Below are 21,116 nucleotides of genomic sequence, written 5' to 3'. Positions count from 1 at the left end.
ATACACACTTGTCCTCAGTATCCCACATAAACTAATGCCATCTTCACACAGCCCTATTTTCTCCTTTCTTTCACCTCTTTTCTTCTTTAACAGCTTATAACTGTTAAAGAAGTCTCTTTTCAGGGAGAGAGATTGAAGCAAGTACTCCTGCTTGAGATTCAAGCAAAGGGCACATTCAATGCTGAGAGGCAAAAAGAAGGAAAAACTTTAACCACCAGCCCAAGGCAACCTAGGAGGAGGAGGCAGGATGTCAAAGCCAACCTGGGCCACGTGAGCCCTGGAAAAAGGAAAAGTGTTTTTGTTAGCATATATATAAAACGTTTAATGACATTTTTACACATGTATGTAATGTGTCTGATCATATTCACCCCCATTACTCTCACTTGTTCCCTTCCTGCTTGAAAGCCTGATATACAAGATATATGCACTTTAAAGATACTTGGCTTTTATACTGTGAAACCAGCCAGCCATAAAGTAAGACAACGTAAGTATCAGTTTGCTTTCAGTTGCTGTGCTACAGCTCCATGGTGAAAAGCAACTTGTAGAGGAAAGAGCTGTCAGGGAGGGCAGGGTTTCCATGGCTTACATGTCCTGCTTACAGCCCTTGCGGGGAGGGAAGTCAGGGCAGGGGTCTGGGCTGCAGCTGAAGCAGAGACCTTGGAAGGGCTTACTCTTCATTGAAAATCTGTTAATCGGCCCTTGAGGATGGATATCTCAGAAGTCCTGATCTTGCACTGGAGGCCTGGGGGGTGGGGGTGGGGGGTGGGGTTCCTGGACAGCTGATGGTCTTCAGTCTGTAGGAATCCCAGATAAGTTGGTTCTAATACCAACCAACACAGTGATGACTCGGTGACAGGATGAATGAACTTGGTAGTGAGAGAGTACAGCAGGTAAAAACTGGAGTTTCCTTCCGTGTCCTTTTATATGGGTACTGCAGAAAGTGTGGCTCAGTTTAGGGTTGTCTTCAGCTTTCAAATAATCCAGGAAAACCCTTTCAGGAGTGCCAACATCTTAGACTTTCAGTAGGTTCCAGATGCAGTCAAGCTGATGGCCAGAATACATGCCACAGTGATTCTACACACAGGAAGGGTAAATGTGGATGTACAAAGTGGGTATAGAGAATGAGGGAGATATTTTCTTCCAGATAACAAACTATCTGAGTTGGTTGATGATGGCCACAACCACAAGGTGAGTGTACTTCATACCACTGAACTGCACTTAAAGATGGTTTTAAGGTGGTAAAGATTATATGATGCAAACCTTACAGTTTTATAAAGGCAGGGTGGCACTGATAATGGTATGTGGTCATAGAACCAAGCAACTCATGGGTTAAAAAAAATAGTCTCCGGGGCTGGAGAGATTGCCCAGTGGTTAAGAGCACTGACTGCTCTTCCAAAGGTCCTGAGTTCAAATCCCAGCTGCCACATGGTGGCTCACAACCATCGGTAATGAGACCTGATGCCCTCTTCTGGTGTGTTTGAACACAGCTGCAGTATAGTCATAATAATAAATAAATCTTTAAATAAAGATAGTCTTCAACAAAGGGACATTTGTCTAAAACCAGGCAGGGCTCCAAGATATGAGTCCCACCATACTTGAGACATGAAGACTGGATTTAAACTTAAATTCAAATTCCCAGATGAAAAAGTTTTCTTGAACTTGAAGTCTACACATCCATTTCTCTCCCTGTCCAATCACATTAAAATATTAGTGCAGCAGGAGGCCTGTGGACAGGGAAAAGGGAGGCAGCACAAAGAGTTGGGGAGACAGAGCCTCTGGGGAGAGGTAAAGCCAAGATGGAGGCAGACAGACAGAACAACCTGAACCAGCACGGTTTTAAATAGCCACAGGTAGGTAGTTATAGCAGCATAAAGGATATAATAATTGGGATAATTTGTCTAATCTCGGTAGGCAGCTTTTATCATCAGTTGGTTCTTAAATTATTAGCATCTTGTGAATTGAGGGTTTATTCATACATAAATCTGTTTGGTTAATTATACGCTTCTAGAGCTTTAACACCCGGGTTGCTGGGTGTTGTGGCTGACCGTGGGGTGGACGGTCTGCAGTATGGGCTGGCATGGCAGCAAAGGGAACTTGTGAGCTGCAGCCCTGCCGGAGAGTTGGGGGGCAGAGAGTAGCCTGGTGGGACAGCGCCCCACCAGGTGGAGCAAGGGAACATGGCGGTTCTGCTTGGTGAGAACCAGAGCTGGGAACACAGCGATTGCCCGCTGCAAGGGCCAGCTAGAGCCAGAGTCAGCTGGGCCAGGGCAGAGTTGCTGGCACAAGCGCTGGAACGCATGGTGCTTTTTAAATATTTCTGCAACATCTCCTTTTCCCTTGTCTGTCCTCTTCTTCCTCCCTCCCCTTCCGTTCTCCCTTCATTTTCTGGTGTTGCAGATGGAACCCAGGGCATGTCCTAGACCACTGAGCTACATCCCCAGCCTCCAGGGGATTCTGAGTACAGAAGCACAAATTGAAGGAAACAACCACAAAATGCAGGATCAACTGACCACCAGAATAAGACACTTTGCAGGGCTAGCCTAGGTAAGTGTAGTTCTTATCCCTCATCAAGGAAACTTCCCTTTGCAATAAACAGAGACCATTACAGAAAGCCACAACTAGTCAAAACACAGGGTTGTAGAGTCCAGTCCCAACAGATCTACAAAACAACTCCCACCCCCGGGCTCAGGGAATGTTTCCTGTGGAGGGGACAAAAAGATTCTAAGAGCCAGAGAATCAGGGAGTTTGCTATGAGATTCTGTCTCCTAGTAATGTCAGAGGCTACTTAGCACCATTAAGTCTCACCAACTTGACTACGTAAACACGAGCTGAACAAGGATGACAGAAATGCCAAACTGGAGTCCTCAACTCGACACGAAGAACCACTGGCAACTAAGGAGGGTTGACAGCAGAAGGAATAGTCTGTTCCAGGGAAGAGTGCACCAATTGGTCATCCAACACCAAATGGTCAGTCCTGAAAACACACAAGTAACACACACAAATGGACTGAGCAGATTGTGCTTAGGGAGGTATATGTATGTATATATACATGTAGAAATGATGCATTTATCCCCCAAAATGAAACTAGTTCTTAAAAACTAACAAAAATATGATAATTCCTACAAACAATTTTCAGCTCTAGGAAGTAACATTTTTTTATTGGTAAAAGAATTTTTTAAAAGATTTATATATATAAGTACACTGTAGCAGTACAGATGGTTGTGAGCCACCATGTGGTTGCTGGGATTTGAACTCAGGTCCTTCAGGAGAGCAGTCAGTGCTCTTACCCACTGAGCCATCTCACCAGCCTGATAAAAGAATTTTTAAAAATAAAATAAAATCCTTTGGCAGAAGACAGTCAAAAGCAATGAAAAGCCAGGGCCACGACCGTGAGCAAGTATTTGCCAAAGTATGTAACAAGAGTTATATTCAGAACATATATTTTTCTAAGGAAGCATTTATGTGCTGGTATCTTCACATTTCATAGACCAGGGGCTGTATTTAAAAGGTAAACAAAATCCTGGTTGTGACAGAAAGGCCAAGACAGAAACAGTTGTCCCAACAGCTCCGAATCCAAAGTGGGAACCAATCTTCCAAACCTGCTAGGTTTGGTTTTTACTTGTTTTTGTTATTACCTTTTGCTTATTTTGAAATTTTGTGTATGTGCTTTCATGAGTCTATGTGCACCATGTCTGGGCCTGGGAAGGCTAGAGAGATGTAGCCTGTAGATGGTTGAGTGCCCCCCTGGTGTGGGTCCTCTGAGGACAGAAAGCACTCCTTTACCTTAAACACAGGATTGTGTGGGTGCTATTTTTTATTGGGGTCTTATATCCACTTCCCTTCCAACCCTTATTCCACCCTAATCTCGTCCAACTCCCCAACACTGGGTAGGAAGAAAGGAAAGTTAGAGGGGAAATGAGGCACAGACCTCCTTAGACTGCTTCCTGCTAGATTGGGGGTGTTGAGTTACTTGAGGCAAGTCCAGTCTTCACGGCCAGGACATCTCCAGTTTCTTCTCACCTCTTTACTCACGAACACTTGGCAAAACTCCAGGAGCTGCAGCATTCCCAGAGCGTCCCAGCCCCTCTCGGGCCCTGGCATTCATACCCTTGAAGAGACCCTAGACATCTGAAAGTAAACTATGTACAGCTGGCAAAAGGCACTAGGCCAGTGCACCAGGCAAGGCATAATCGTCTGCTGTGGGGTGGCCTCTTATCTCACACCTGGAATCAAGGAAAGATATTCAGTTATAACTGGGTTTTTAAAGAAACCAAAATCCTCACTATAAGGTCTCTCTTTGTAGCCTTTCCTGGTACTCTCGGTGCAGATCAGGCTGGCCTTTGACTCGCCAAGATCTACCTGCCTTTTGCCTACTAAGTGCTGCAGGAACACGATGGTCACCCTGAGACGAGATGGCCGTGGGCCACCACGAGGCTGCTGAGTTGGGCTTTGAACCCAGGTCCTCTGCAACAGCGGCCTGTAGACCATCTTAACTGCGGGAGCATCGCTCCAGCCAACTGGCTTGGTTTCTTCAGGCAGGGCTCAGGTAGCTCGGGCTGACCTTCAACTTCCGAGTCTCCTGCCTTTACCCACCGAGCGCTGGCTCGCAGGTGTGAACGCCAGAGGCTGGGTTTCGCTTCGGGGTTTGGTCGTTGCCTTGATTTTTTGTTTCGTTTCGTTGTATTTCTGAGAAAGTCTCAGTGACCCAGGCTGGCCTCGAGGGGGCGGCCAAGTGAGGCACATCTGGTTCCATCTGGTCCTCGATCCTCTTAACTCCAGACAAACACCGTGACCGTATCAACTACAAGTGGGCACAGGCCACCGGCCACGTCGGCCGGAAACCTCCACTTCACCCTTCGTCCACCCACCGGCCACGCAATCTGAAATCTCGCGATGGTACATGGTTCACACACGTCTGCGCACTCGGGATTGGACAATTGCTTCTGAGGGGCGGGGCACGAGGGCCGTCACTCCAGCTGCGGAACAGGAGCCACCCGCTCGGCGAGACGAACTCTCGCGACACTTGCGGCCAGTCTCGCGAGCTCTGGCGTGGCTCTCGGCGGCTGGCCCTAACGGGGGAGGAGGTGGCGTTCCGTTGGTGACGTTAGGCTCCGGTGGCGCCGGCAGGGCGTTCTCCGGAGCTGTGTGGCCAGGTGAGGAGCTGGACGGGAGCGCGGGTGGCCGCGGCTGGGGTGGGCGGGCAGGCGAGCGGCCTCCCGTCGGCCGCGCCCCTGTCAGGCGGGCTGGGCCCCGCCCCGGCCCGGACGCCCGCCCTCAGCGCCCTCCTCCCTGTCCGCAGCTCTCGCCGCCGTCCCGCTGCAGCGCTCGCGATGGGCGCCCAGGACCGGCCGCAGTGCCACTTCGACATCGAGATCAACCGGGAGCCGGGTGAGCGGGGCGGGCCCACTGCGGGCCGGGGTGGGGCGGACGTGGACGCGCCGGGCCGGAGCCGGAGCCGGGCGGGGGAGGCCACGAGCCGGCCTGCTGCCCTCCGCTCTCCCTCGGGAGCCTTCCCTAGAATGTCCCGGCGCCTCGGAGACGTGGCTTGAGGGACGGAACGGCTTGGACAGGTTCTTTGGCCCCGGGGTTGCGGCGCTCGTAGGCTGCAGCCGGGTCGGTTGGTTTTAGGAAGCCCAGGGTGCAGCCATTCATTAGCCCCCGAGGCGTCGATCTCTGTACACAAGGACGTAGTTGCACACATAGGTGCTCACGCGTGTAAAGACGCGTGCGGCGAGCATGAACAGACCTGTGTACGGGTGCGCAGTTCTCAGCCGGCAGGAGCCTTAGCCGGGGGTGTGTCGTGTGCCCCACACCTTACGTCGTCGTGGCTCTGCAGGTACAGCAGTGACTCCTAAAGCAGGGCGGACTCCTTTATGTTTACGTCCTGTGGGCAGGAGACTGGGAGGAAAGGCGGAAAGACGCGTTCCCTCCCTAGCGCTGTTTGGGTCCGTTGGCGAGGGAGAAAGGCCATCTTGAGAAGATGACATTCGAGAGGACGCACAGCCGAGCCTCGAGGATGGCTGCGTTTGAGAGCCGTGCTCGGGAGTGGCCGCCAACAGTTAGCTTGGCTTCCGAGACAGTTGTGTTTTCGAGGGAGGGAAAGCGAAGATCCCGGTCTGGCTGGAGTAGAGGGGAGAGGGTGAGGCAGACTGGCTCCACGATAGCGGAAGCCAGTTCTGAACAAAGGATTGGAGCGATCTTAAACATTTTGTTTTCCTCATTTAACATTTCGACCCTGACTGTAGCTGCAGTTTATTCAGCATTTACCAAACTTACTCGGGAGATTTTTCGCGGATTTTTGCAAAGCTAACGTATGAGCGTACCGAGAAATAGGAATATAACTGGGAAGTATTTTCCTCGAATAGCCATCTGTAATGGGATCCAATGCCCTCTTCTGTTGGGGTGCATGAAGAGAGCTATAGTGTACTTACATACATAAAATAAATTTCAAAAAAATTTTCAAAAAAAAGAAAGAAAAGAAAGAAAAAAGAAAAAAAAAGAAAAGGAATCAAGTCAGCAGCAACAACTGAATTTAAGAAATCAGAAAAGAGGGGCTGGAGAGAGACGGCTCAGTGGTTGAGAGCCCTGACTACTTTTCCAGAGGGCCTAAGTTTAATTCCCAGCATTCATTCACATGGTGACTCTCAACTGGCTATAACTCCTAGTTGGTCCTAGGAGACCCAACTCTTTCACATTCAGGCAAAACACTAATGCACATAAAACTAAAAGAGAAAGAAAGAAAGAAAGAAAGAAAGAAAGAAAGAAAGAAAGAAAGAAAGAAAGAAAGAAAGAAAGAAAGAAAGAAAGAAAGAAAGAGAGAGAGAGAGAAAGAGAGAGAGAGAAAGAAAGAGAGAGAGAGAGAAAGAAAGAGAGAAAGAAAGAAAGAAAGAGAAAAGAAAGAAAGAAAAGAAAAGAAACTAGAATAGAAAAAAGTAAAACCAAAGCAAGCATTAGAAGGAAATAATAAAAAACAAAAACTAAAATTGATAAAGCTGAAAAGAGGACAATAACAGTCTAAGACACTAAAATCTGGTTCTTAAAAAAAATGATAGATTAATGGTAGATTAAGAGGAGAAAAAGACGACAAGGCACACATTGTCTGAATAGTGAGAGGACAGAGGAGAATTATGAGTGCTTGTGAGGAAACTCCAAGAAAACAAGAGTCTTGTGATCTCAGTTTCTTCAAAAACATGGACTTGTTCTTGGAATGTGCTTCCCTGACTCTCCCAGGTGTAGTGGATAGGAGTTTACTTTAGCTTATTCATTACAACTGGCTGTTGTCTATATGCCTCTCTGGAAAAAAAAAAATGTTTTTGCCAAGTTCTGCTTGTGCAGGTGACTCTTCTTAACCTTTGGAGTTTAAATTGTCTGATGTGCTGAATAAATGCAGGAGTCTTAGACCACTTTATTTTTAGGCCCTGCTCTCCCTAGGTTCATGTCACAGAGCAGTAAACAACATATATTCAATCAGGAGTGAAAGATCAGCTATCATTACATACTATGAAAAAACTAGCACTAAATCTGACAAGTCAGATAAATACATCAGTTTCTTAAAAGCCACAAACCACCAATAATAAATCAATTAAGTAACAGGCATGGGAATGAATAATCCTGTATTAATCAAAGAAATTAGAGCCTCTGTTAAGAATCTTAATAACAACCAAATATTACAGAATAACAACAGATTTATTTCCAATAGGAACAATTTGCTGGATTCATACAGGAAACCTATTATACAGTGTAAAGGTTTTCCCCCTTTTAAATCTGCACTTGCAGTCACTCAACAGTTTTATAATTCAAAAGAAAATCTGTTTTGCATTTATACAGATGGTAACTGAAAATACATACTATGGCATACTTAATCCTTATCAGTACATCTTGATTTCTGGATCACCTCTGCTATCAAAGTAAATCTAAAATCAGATACTTTATCTGTGATGCTAGGAACTGAACTTGGAACCAACAATATACAACAGGCAAGCACTCTCCCACCGAATTGTATTTCTGGCTGATTCTTAAAAATAAGCCGGCAAAGGTGGCGCACACCTTTAATCCCAGTTCTCTTAGAGTTCAAGGCCAGGCTGGTCTACACACAAAAAAAAATCCTGTCTTGAAATACAAAAACAAAACAAAAAAGTTAAAAATAGAAGATGCCTGAAAAAAAATGACATTAAGCAAGTATGTATAGCCATGATAAGAGCATTCTTTTCAAGACTGACATCTGTGGGGTTGGGGATCAAAGTCAGATCCTTGGTTATTCGAGGAAAATACTTCCCAGTTATATTCCTATTTCTCGGTACGCTCATACTTTAGCTTTGCAAAAATCCGTGAAAAATCTCCCGAGTAAGTTTAGTAAATGCTGAATAAACTGCAGCTACAGTCAGGGTCGAAATGTTAAATGAGGAAAACAAAATGTTTAAGATCGCTCCAATCCTTTGTTCAGAACTGGCTTCCGCTATCGTGGAGCCAGTCTGCCTCACCCTCTCCCCTCTACTCCACCATGTGATTGCTGGGAATTGAACTCAGGACCTGAGTTCAGGAATCAGCCCCTTGATTCATTTTCTAATATAAAGGATTAATTATATGTTTACATAGAAAGTTTAAATATATCCTATAAAATTTGATACTCATTTTCTTCAAGTTCAAAATATTTAATTTTCCTCTAAGATTGTCTTTAACTCATGAATTTACAAATGTTTTGATTTCTAAGTACAGATTAGACATTTTAGATCCAGAATGCTCAAAATGAAAAAGAATTCAGAATTCATATTTTACTTTAAATTTTGGAAACCTTTGCACATATAAAACAAGATGTTTTGGGGGGATGTACATATGACATGAGGGTGATTTTCATATTGGTGGTTTTCTGTGGGAGGTGTTGTGACTGCTACTGTATCAGGTAGAATTTCTTCACTTGTTGTGGCGTTATGTAACACTCAAAAATGAAAGATCTGGACTCTTGGCTAGGGATACTTTTTATCCCATCCCTATCTTTTAAATTTGCAGGGGATGGGGGTAGTTTTGAGATGGGGTTTCTCTGTATAGCCCTAGCTGTGCTAGAGCTCACTCTGTAGACCAGGCTGGCTTCGAACTCAGAAATCTGCCTGCCTCTACCTCTCAAGTTCTGGGATTAAAGGTGTGTGCCACCACTGCCAGGCTAGGCTGGCTTTGAATTCACAGAGATCCTTTGCCTTTTGAGTGCTGAGATCAAAGGTGTGTACACCAGGCCTGCCTTAAATCAAACTTTAAAATTATTTATGTTTCACTACATTAAACGTGAATTTCTGTGTTTGGAATTGCCTTTTCATTTTCTTGCTAGATCAGGTCTCATTGTTTCCCAGGCTAGCCTTAAATTCTTAAGGCCAATGTGTTCTCTTAATACACATAATTTTTTTCTGACTGTGTCCAAGGGCATTTACATCATGACTCTTTACTTTGAAGTACTTTACTTTAGTGTGCATATCTAATCTAAGTCTGGGAATATTCTGCCAGGTATGGTGTCATAGTTCTACAACCCTAGCACTTACATAGCTGAAAGGAGGATCAGCTCAGAGCAGTTCCTCCTCCTCTGGCTTTGTGCATGCTGGTCTAGTGCTCTACCAGCTGAGCTACAATCCTAGCCCCAGGATGATTTCTGGTTTGTTTTGTTTTGTTTTGTTTTTTTGAGACAGGGTTTCTCTACACGTGTAGCTCTGACTGTTCTGGAATTCACTTTGTAGACCAGGCTGGCCTCGAACTCAGAAATCCGCCTGCCTCTGCCTCCCAAGTGCTGGGATTAAATGCGTGCGCCACCACTGCCCGGCTGTTTTACTCTTCTATTTAAGATTCACAAAATACTAATTAAAATATGTCTGTAGAAAATGGTGGAAGCATTTTAATTTTTTATCAAAAAATTCATGGGTAATGTCAGGCATATGTGTGTCCTGTGCTGCCTGTGACCTTCATGAAGACATTGGTCTTTCTGTGGCTCTACAGACAATCAATCGTGTCGTGGTTTGCTCTCCTTGATATTTACTCTTTACACTTAAACTCACACTCAGGATCATATTTGTACTAGGAAAGCAGAGATGTCCCTTGCATTTCAGCCTTATTACTTAACATATTATCTCCACTTTTTTATTGCTTATGAATTAAATATGAAGTAGAAACTTTGGGTTGAAGAGAGTTACTAAGAAATATAACTGAGAAAAGAGTATGGTTTTGTTTCACTGATTTAGTGGGATGTGTAACTGAGCACAATTTAATTAGGCAGTCAGCTAGGGAAAATGGTGGGGGTGGGCCCACCGTTCATTGGGTAGCACTCTGACCACATTCATTGGATCTCTGACTCGCTCTTGTCCTAGTAGTGATTTGAAAAAGAATTTTTTATTATGTTTTCTTATTTAATGTATATGAGTACATGCATGTGGAGATCAGAAGATAAAATAAGTAGGGGAGTGGGTTTTTTTTTTGTTATGGTTGTTCTTGTTTGTTTGTTTGTTTTTGACATGTGGGACCTGGAGATCAAACTCAGACTATCAGATTGGGCAGCAAACACTTTGACTTGCTGAGACATCTCAACAAGCCCCTCTTTTAGTTTCTTAAGAAGTTAGCCTGCACTAGAAGATTGTAGGTTTAAGGTTCTCCTGAGCTACAAATTCAGTTCATGGCCAGTCTGAGCAGCTTAATGGAGACCACATCTCAAAAAGTGTAGAGGGCACAAGCTGATTGGCTAGTCTTAAAGGCTAATGAAGAACTTTTTATTGTTTTGGGTTTGTGTGTGTGTGTTTATAGAAACTTTGAGAGGATAAAATTTAGTTCTTAGTTGTTTCTTTTATCTTTTACTTTTGATATTGGTAATCAAAACCAGGCCATGCTAACAAGCACTCTACCACTGGAGCTGCATGCCCAACCCTTCCCTTGCACCTGCCCTGAGCCCTGGTTTTTTGCTTTTGTTTTTCTGTTGGTATGTTTCATGAGTAGAGCTTGTTACTGAAAAGAGCCTACTGAACCACATTGACTTGCTTTTCTTCAGAGATTCTCTTCAGAATGACTGCTTCTGTTCATGCTCAAAACTAAGAGTATCAAATGTTAGCTGTTCTCTATAAAATAATACAGTTTTATTTGTTGAAAGTCTACAGTTTGTGTCATTAATGAAGTTAATTTAGATTAACATTTTCATGCTTATTTTTACAGAAATTAATTTCCATATGGGATTTGCTGTGTAGTTAACTAATTCTTAAGCTTATAGGTAGAAATTATGATAGTTCTTTTCTGATAAGTTTGGTCATCTATCATTCAAAATGGGAGACTAGACATATTTCAGTGGTAGAGCATGACTTAATCTGGTCTGTAGTACATTAGAAATCTGATTTTGTTAATGTTTATTCTAGGTTGTGTGTGCCTGTGTGTGCTCACTTACTCCAGCTGGGCACAAGAACATGTATGGGTCTACACATAAAGTGGGTGGAGGTCAGAACAATCCTGGATGTCAGTTCTAAGGCACCATCTTGTCTGAGAGAAGGTCTCTCAGTGGTTTGGACTTTCATCACAAAAGTCAGACTAGTTACCATGTGTTCCCTTCTCCCCAGTTTGCCTCTGGCACTTTACATGGATTTGGGAGATTCAAACTTAGGTCTTTATATTTGTGGTCTAAGTGTTTTGCCCATTGAGCCCTCTCCCTTACCTTAGTGGTTCTCAACCTTCCTAATGCCGAGACCCTTTAATACAGTTCCTTAAGTTGTGACTCCCCAACCATAACATTTTTTTCCATTGCTACTTCCTAACTGTAATTTAGTTACCTTTGGGGCATATCTGATATGTATCACCCAAGGGGTCATAACCCATAGCCCAACACTGCTCTAGGATATTTTAAGAAAAATTTTCTGGAGATGCCAATTTGCTCTGTTTTTTATTTGTAATTTATGGGTATGGCTGTTGTGCTTGTGTGTATATCTGTGTAACTCATGTGTACCGTTATACCTGTGGAGACCAGAAGAGGCTGTGAGTCCTTGGAACTGGAGATACTGTGAACCTTCATGTGGGTGCTGGAAATCGAACCTGGGTCTTCTATAAGTGCAACTAGTACTCTTAACTGCTGAGTCATCTCTAGCTGGATATGGCTGTGTTTTACCCTTGCACCAAATTAAAGTCATACCAGTTTTAATTTTTGTCTATCCCTCAGTCTTAACGTTATTTATGGGGGGAAAAGCCTTTGCACTAAATCTTGCTTTGTAAGATTAAAAAACAAAAACTTTTCTGCATCAAGTTAGAAGGTAAGATATTTAAGATTTTTTTTTTTTAAGATTTATTATATGTGAGTACACTGTAGCTGTCTTCAGACACTCCAGAAGGAGTCAGATCTCATTACGGATGGATGGTTGTCAGCCACCTTGTGGTTGCTGGGATTTGAACTAAGGACCTTTGGAAGAGCAGTCAGTGCTCTTAACCGCTGAGCATTGAGCCATCTCTCCAGCCAGAGATAAGATTTTTAAAAAATTATTTATTATTGAAGTTAAGTCTACATCTCTTAACATTTGAACTCATATTTTCAAGTTTATTGTGCTAGTAGGAAGTAAATAACTTAAAGTCAATCACCTATAGGGTAGAAACATTCACCAGCTTTCATTTTAAAGCAGTGGTTCTCAACTTGCAGGTCTCAACCCCTGTAAGGGGTCAGACGATCCTTTCACTGAGTCACCTAAGACCATTGGAGAATATTTACATTAGATTACATGATAGATATTTATGTTACAAATAACAAAATAACAGTTGTGAAGTAGCAGTAATAGTAATTTTATGGTTGGGGTGGGTCACAGCAACATAATGAACTGTATTAAAGAGTTACTTATAGCATTAGGAAGGTTGAGAACAATTGTTTAAAAGCACTGTGAGTTTTAGGTGAGGGTGGGGAACCACTTGCTTTACAGTGGTTTTGTGGTTTTATGTGTAGGTTGTAGCCTGCCAAATTCCAGCACTCAGAAGGCAGCAGAGGTTAGTGGGTCTCTGTAGCTTCAAGGCCAGCCTGGTCTACAGAGTGAGTTCTAGGACAGCCAGGGGCTATACAGAGAAACCCTGTCTTGAAAAACCAAAAAAGCAAGCAAGCCTAGGTTACTGTGTTTCTAAGAAAGCCCTAGGTTTTTATTCTTTAAATCATCTTCTGAGACATGGTCTCTACATAGCCCTGATGTGTAGAACTCAGTGTAGACCAGGCTAACTCACCAAGATCTACCTGTCTTTGCCTTTTAGAGTGCTTGGTGCTGGAATTACCTTGTTTTTGCCTTTTTTTTTTTTTTTTTTTTTTTTTTTGAGACACGGTTTCTCTGTGTAGCCCTGACTCTCCTGGAACTCACTATGTAAACTAGGCTGTCCTGGAACCTACAGAGATCCACCTGCCTCTACCTGAATGCTGGGATTAAAGACCAGCACACCCAGCTAGCTGTTTTATGTCTTTTTATCCTACAGGCAAATATTGTATAATTATTCCAAAGATCTAAGTATGCTCTGATTTACAAAGCTTATGATTGTGACCTTGAAGCCCACTTCAGCCATTTCAGGGGTTTATAAAGATTTTGCACTGAAATTTCCATGTTTTTGATGTTACAGGTATTCTTGAAATATTCTGACATGTATTTTTGCACATTGGTCATTTATTACCTAAAAGTCTCTTTTTGTTTTCTTTCCCCATCCTTTTCTTCAAAAAACAGCTATGGCTTTGAAATTGTTTAAAAATTGATTCGGTCAGAGATTAGTCTTAGGGTGTCGACATAGGGAAGTTTCTATGCTGGGCAGTAATGATCCCACTCTTATTCATAACAGGTATCTGTAGTGCCAAGGATACAGCAGGATAGCTAAAAATATATTAAAACTTTTAGTGATAGCAGTAGAACTTGGTTTGTGTCTGTTCTAAACATGGTTCATACTTGGTGTACAATTAATTTTGATTTATCCATCCCAATCCCTCTCTTTGGTTTTGGTTTTTCAAGCCAGGGTTTCTTTGTGTAACAGCCTTGACTGACCTGGTCTTACTGTGTAAACCAGGCTGGAATTGAACGTACAGAGATCAGTCTGCCTCTGCCTCCTGAGTGCTAGGTTTAAAGATTAAAGGCATGAGCCACCACTCTAGGCCCTTATCCTGTCTCTTTAAGTAAAATGTCTATAAGGGAAAGGATTTTGTAGAATGAGGGAGAAAATGGAGTTAGGGGAGAATTGGAAACGGAAACATTTCTTGGGGGCCAGTGAGATGGCTCAGTGGGAGAAGGTACTTGCTTCTGAGCCTGACCCTCTGAATTTGATCCCTGGCACCCACACAGTGGAAGGAGAAAACTCATTCTGCCAAGTTGTCCTCTGAAGTCAACACACATTCTGTAATACATGGGTAGCCCCCACCCCAAGTAAAAGGAAATGTAATAAGCTTAATTTTTTTTTTTTAAACTGAGATTCTCCAAGCAAGTTAATACAGTCAGAACTGTTTTTATAATACTAAAATAGGATTTGACCTCTGAGGAAAATCTCACTTCACCTAAGTGCTAATGGAATGTGTGCTTGAGTATTGTGTCTTAAAGAAATGTCTTGAGTTTTGATTTATATATGCTAATTAACAAATGTAACTCATAAACAACAGCTTAGTAATTTTAAACAGTTCAAAAGAATCTTGAAACCAGAATTTGAGAACTCTTTTCAGGGTGTAGTGAGATGAGTTGCAGACTTATTTCTTCTTACTGCTGTTTATTGTTGGTGGCATTGGTTCTTCAGAGCAAATTGTTATTCTCCTGGTTCTCAGGGAATATAACATGAGCATTGAGTTTAGGGGATTGACTTCAACAGTTATCTCAGGAAAGAGAGCTCCAAAGAGAGTATGGGAGAGCTTTCCTTCTAACTGCTGCTCAGAAAGGACTCTTAAGGAGGTTGTGCTCATGCCTGACAGGGCCTAACATGTCACAAAACTATTAATTAAGAATACTGGGGGCTGGAGAGGTGGCTCAACGGTTAGAAAGAAGCCCTGACTGCTCTTCCAAAAGTCCTGAGTTCAATTCCCAGCAACCACATGGTGACTCACAGCCATTTGTAATGGGATCTGATGCCCTTATCTGGTGTCTAGTGTCTGAAGACAGCTGCAGTATACTTACATAAGTGAAATAAATAAATCTTAAAAAAAAATACTTGGAGTTGGGAATGTGCATAGAGAACTTGCTGTGCATCCCTGTAAGGTATTGGGTTTGATCTTTAGCCTAGCAAAACCAAACATTTCTTAAAAGGTCATTAATTCTGTATTAAAGGGATCTAATGTTATAAGAAGACCCTGTTTAAAAAACACTTCAGGAGAGATGGTTCAGAGGTTAAGATCACCAGCTGCTCTTTCAGAGGTCCTGAGTTCAATTGCCAGCAACCACATGGTGGCTTACAACCATCTGTAATAAGATCTGATTCTCTCTCCCGGTGTGTCTGAAGACAGTGATAGTGTGCTCATATACATAAAAAGAAAAATATTTTTAAAAGAATTTTCAGATCCTACAGTTTTTTTTGTAGAGCCATGAGTTTAAACACTTCTATTGTTTGGGGTTGATCTCCAGTACTATTTAAAAGAAAGAAAAAAAAGCTTACTGTTATTAGGTACCTCCTAGTTAAGTTCTCTTATATGAAATATTGTTGTATAATCAACTTTCTCATTGTTTTTTTTTCCCCTCACATCTTGTTTCAGTTGGTCGAATTATGTTTCAGCTCTTCTCAGACATATGTCCAAAAACATGCAAAAACTTCCTATGCCTGTGCTCAGGTGAGTGAGTTTTTTAACCTGTTTCCAATTAGAATGACTGGTTACTTACAGATGTATCTGCTTTAAGGCAGGAGAACCTTCATAAATATATAATGGTCTGTTAAGTGAGTTATATAGCTAAACTTGAATATGATATGAAATATGAAATGAAGGAAACATTTAAGAGAAAAGGAGGAAAAAGAAACAATCTTTAAAATGATAAGAATATTCTTCACATAATACAATCTTTATGTATTAGTTTGTCAAATAAGAAATTCTCAAAATTAATTTGTCCTGGGAAAATGTTATCCAAATTTTAATTCTCTGAATAAATTTAGCTCCTCATTATTTTTTAAAAAACTGCTTTTCATTATGTATCATTGCTTACACCCTAGCCAAGAAGACTAAAACAGGGTTAATGTTAAACATTAAAAATAGCAAACTTGCCAGGTGGTAGCGGCGCACACATGTAATCCCAGCACTCTGGGAGGCAGAGGCAAGTAAATTTCTGAGTTCCAGGCCAGCCTGGTCTACAGAGTGAGTTCCAGGACATCCAGGGCTACACAGAGAAACCCTGTCTCGAAAAAACCAAATCCAAAAAAAAACAAATAAATAAATAAATAAATAGCAAACAATTTTTAAAACCCATGTTTGTACTGATTTTCTTGATTTCATTCTTTAGTGAAATAGTCATCTTCATTCTTCTGTAGCACATAGAATTGGTTCTGGATCAACTTAAAACATACACTGCATTATTTATTTTGGTGTATGCATTATGTATATATGCTACATACATTGTGTCATCTGTCTGTGTTTTACATCTCTCATAGTATCAGCACATGGAAGGGATTTGACCACAAATTGGTTGGTTGGTTATTCCCATGGAATGATGGGTTTGTAGCTAAACTTCTTTTTTTTTTCCCCCAGGGGAGAAAGGCCTTGGGAAAACAACTGGGAAGAAGTTATGTTATAAAGGTTCTACATTCCACCGTGTGGTTAAAAACTTTATGATTCAGGGTGGGGACTTCAGTGAAGGTAGAGATTAAAGTTATATTCCTAATAATCCATCCATCAGTTGTTAAAGAATCTCAGTATTGCTTTAATTGTAAATATCATGTCACAGAAAAATGAGAACATTGTGTCCTCAGTGCGTCCTTGTTGGATAAACATATGTTAAACATCTAGAATTTGTGAAAAAGTAAAGACTGATATTTTATTTTATTTATGTAATTTATTGTAGTAACATAATTATCGGATAGATTATCTTCCAGTGACCACCACAGTACTGTCCAATTACATCTATTCTAGAAATTTCTTGGTGTGATTATTAACTTGAAACAAATGGGTCATAAGGATCATTTTTCTGATAGTATTTTTCATGATATGTTAAAGATTAACAATGTTCCTAGAATCACAGAGGGTTTGGGGTTTTTGTTTTGTTTGTAGCAGTTAAAGGGTTTAAGAGTTCCTTCAGCATATTGAAGCCATCAGAAATAATTTATTGGGCTGAAAATTAGCTGAGTGGTGGACAATTTGCTTGGTTTGTCCTAGGCCTTGGTTTCAATCTCAAGTACTACAATAACAGTAATCATTGTAATAGAGGTGGGCGTGATGGCACACACCTGTAATTCCAGCACTTAGGAAGGAGGCAGAGGCCAGGGATTTTGAGTTTAAGGTCACCCTTACCTGACCTGCAATGGTGAAACTGTCTTAAATCCAAAGTAAGGCACTCAGTAGGTAAAGGCACTTATAACCAAGCCTGGTACCCTGAGTTGAATCCCTGGGACACACATGGAGGAAGGGGAGAACCAACTCCTGCAAGTTGTCCTCTGACCTCCACATTCACACTGTTGCACACATATACATTTTGCTTGCGTGTTCAATATACACAAACAAATGTTAAAAATATAATTATTATCATGTGCTGAATATTTAAAATCTTTATTTTAACTTATCGTTTCCAGGTAATGGAAAAGGTGGAGAATCAATTTATGGTGGATACTTTAAAGGTAAGGCCTGGTATTTTGTGGTTTTTTGTTTTGTTTTGTTTTTGTTTTTGTTTCAGTTCTGATATAAAGCAAGTTTGGTCGCATACTTTAATGAGAAAAGGTTTACTTGTAGTTCACGTTTGCATGAAACTAATGTTGCATGAAAATACTTTATTTGCATGAGTTTGGGGATAAATTATATTGTAATATATAACTTTTAATTGACAAGATTAAGGCTAACTTTAAGGTTAAACATGACTTTCAGCATGGAGGTTAGGCAACTATATACATGAAAACTCCTATCTTCCTGCCTAAAACTGTCAACATATTCTTTTGTTTATAGAGAATGTGGTCTTTTGCAAAATGAAAAGGTAAGAGAACGAAGCTCAGTAACACAAACTCCACTCTGCTCCCTTGTGCCCTCCTAATAAATCCATGGACAGTCTGGTCAGGTTGTGCCTGGATTTCTGTACTGTTTGAAGACTTGGAAAATCTATGTGATTTCATACATGCATCTGTGCCTTTGTTTCTTTACAATGGGTCCTTAGTTCTACATCAGGGAAAAAAGAAGCGAGTTGTGGTTTTTGTTCCCTTAAACCAAGCAATTTCTTTGAATAAAAATTGGTATTTTTTTCCTTTCTTAAAGGTTTGTATATTTTGTTTTGTGTACTAGAACTATACGGTTGTATTTTATTCCTACAGTAGTAACATTTCATTAAGTCTAACTATTGCACTTCCCCAAAAAGCCTTAGAAAAGTCAGTTGCAGGAATTTACAGTGGGCTCCAGCATTGCTGGGCTTGAATGCCATCAAAGCTTCAGTGTGTAATGGTCTTTTATATGTCTTTTGGGGAAACTGGATCACTATTTTTCAGAAGCTTGTCCCCAAGGTAATCTTTTTTTTTTTTTAAGTTCTATGTTTCTATTTGTCCTAAAGAAAAATTTATTTGTATAAATGTAAAAGGAAATTTGGTTTTAAAGGTATTTCTCCCTTCTAAGTATTTACCAGGCCTGACCCTGCTTAGCTTCTGATACTAGAGGAGATCAGGCATATTGGATGATATGGCTGTCTAGTTTTAAAGATATTTTTACTGAATTAAAGTCATCTCTAAGTGATGGTGATGATGATTTTTTCCCCTTTTTAGCTGGTTGTAATGGCATGTAGCAACTTGCACTTAATGTTGTGGATCACTTTAAAGTGACTATTCTGTGGCAGATGCTTTTGTATCTTAAAATATTTTTTTTAATATTATACAATATTCTTCCTTGGGTAATTTTGTGATCCTACTGATTCTTAATTTAATGTTTTCTTAAAACTAAATATATGTAATATTTTTTCACATAGACCAGCTTGACTTCAGTGGAATAATAAATTTCACATACAAACATTAAGCATTCAAGATTAGACTTATTAAAACTCACCTATGTATATAGTTAATGTGTCAGGCTAATTGGAAACATTTTACTGTAGAGATTTTTCTAAAAATTTTTTGGCTAGACTTCCTTGAGAGTCATTAGTTTATGTATCATTTAGCCAGGTGTGTTGCTACTGGAAGTGACTGTTCTAAGGCTGTTTGTACAAAGTGATAAATACCTGCTCTTTTCCTCAAGGCTTTAATTAGTATCTTTTCGGCCTTTTTTGTGCTTTGTTATTCAATTAGTTAATTTTTTTTTTCTACATATTGCCAAATATCTTACTGACCAGAAGAGGAGTTTCATCTTTTGCTTTCAATTTAGTACTTGAGCATTACTTTAAAAACTTCTTATAATTGGAGACTAACAAATTTGTGTTTTCTTCAAACAGATGAAAACTTTATTCTCAAACATGACAGAGCGTTCCTTTTGTCAATGGCAAATCGAGGGAAACATACCAATGGTTCCCAGTTTTTCATGTGAGTAGGCATAATGCAGAGATGAGCTTTTCCTACAGAGAAGCGCTGTTCATGAGAAAGATGGGATAGCCAGCTTCATTTTACTGCTCACACTCTGACAGCTTTGGTTTGACTTTGTGTTTCTAATGTTAGTAACTGTAGTCTCTACTGGCTGCTTCAGCACTCAGAACCAATCTGGATTTAAAGAATTGAACATAAAAATGTAACAAGGGTATGTAATGTTTTCAGAATAAGCTGTTATGAGGAAAGAATCGGACTTTAGCTTCTTCCTCATTTGAAGTCTCAGTTTACCTAGATTGGAATATGAACTCATGGTGAACATGTAAAAATTGTCCATGATGTCACTGGGTGTGGTGGTGCATGCCTTTAAATGTAGCACTGGGATGGCAGAGGCAGGCAGCTCTCTTGAGTTTGAGGTCAGCTTGGTGTACCGAGTGAGTTCAGGACAGCCAGAGAGGCACATAGTGAGACCCTGTCTTAAAAAAAGAAGCAAAGAAAACAACAACAACAACAAAACTGGCCATGATATATAAGTCCAGATGGATCCTAGGTACAAGATGGAGTTGGTTTGGGTAAACATCATGTGAATGTTTTTGTTTTCTCTCTCACTATTAGTTTTGTGAGAGGTGACATTTTCTGTTGAGGTATAGAAAAGTGATTTGCTGTTTATATTTAGTCAGCATTTTTAACTACTGGAAATGTGTACGATCTCTGTGTATAATGAACTAATAAAACATTGGCTGTCATTTTTGCCAAACCTTATAAATATTACTTAGTAAATTTTAAAGTACTGAATTTTCAAAGAGCCAAATACCTTTTGAGCTGGCTATATGGTTCAGTGGGTAGAGCACTTGATGCATAAGCCTGGCAGCTTGAGCTTGATCCTCACAGTCCTCATAAAGGTAGGAGGAGAGAACCAACTCCACAGTTACCTTCTAACTTTTCATGTCCCCCCCCCACCCACACACACACACACCACATAGTCATTCAGAATAATAGATACGATTTTAGTTTGTACACAAACAAAAACTAAATTTGCATGTGAGAATTCTAAAGAAAACCTTTGGCATACTTTTAATTACATTCTTATCTAAACCAAGTTTTGTATTGTCTCATCATGTACAGTATGAAATATAATTGTCCAGCATGCAACTTAGTACTTTGAATAGTAATCTCTGCTGTTCTATGTATGTTGGAGAAGTATTTATGATTTATTACAAGTTTTCTTTGACATCTTTCTGAGTGGATAAATATGAATGGCGCTTCCCTGTCTGTAAAGGAGTCAGTTATTCATATAAAAATCTCACATTTTAAGTTCGTCTAGAAGATTTTCAACATGATCTGAAGAAGTTCAGATAAGGGGCATTCTGTTCCCAAGGATGTCCTAAAAATGGAAAGTTAGGAGAGGGTGATAGTGCTGGAGTTACACGGGAAGGAAACCTGAGACAGTAGTTCCTGTGCCCTGTTTTGATCCCACAGATGATCAGTTACACACGTTCTCACTG

General features: G+C 40.9%; 1 protein-coding gene across 6 annotated transcripts in view; it reads left to right on the top strand.

Annotated features, from left to right (window-relative positions):
- Window positions 1–5,055: 5,055 nt before the first annotated feature.
- Nktr (natural killer cell triggering receptor) overlaps window positions 5,056–21,116 on the top strand; it is a 39,570-nt gene continuing 23,509 nt past the window's right edge. For 3 of the 6 annotated variants that reach the window (XM_052186935.1, XM_052186934.1, XM_052186931.1), the window contains exons 1-6: window positions 5,056–5,153; window positions 5,300–5,388; window positions 15,680–15,754; window positions 16,661–16,768; window positions 17,698–17,742; window positions 19,524–19,611. In XM_052186935.1, the coding sequence (XP_052042895.1) occupies window positions 5,331–5,388; window positions 15,680–15,754; window positions 16,661–16,768; window positions 17,698–17,742; window positions 19,524–19,611 (374 nt within the window). In that variant the 5' untranslated portion in view covers window positions 5,056–5,153; window positions 5,300–5,330. The other 3 variants (XM_052186937.1, XM_052186932.1, XM_052186936.1) reach the window with 2 other exon arrangements.

Source organism: Apodemus sylvaticus, chromosome 7, assembly GCF_947179515.1.
Source record: "Apodemus sylvaticus chromosome 7, mApoSyl1.1, whole genome shotgun sequence".
Lineage (NCBI taxonomy): Eukaryota > Metazoa > Chordata > Mammalia > Rodentia > Muridae > Apodemus > Apodemus sylvaticus.
Note: the sequence above shows the minus strand (reverse complement) of the source record. Positions and strands in the feature narration are given on the sequence as shown.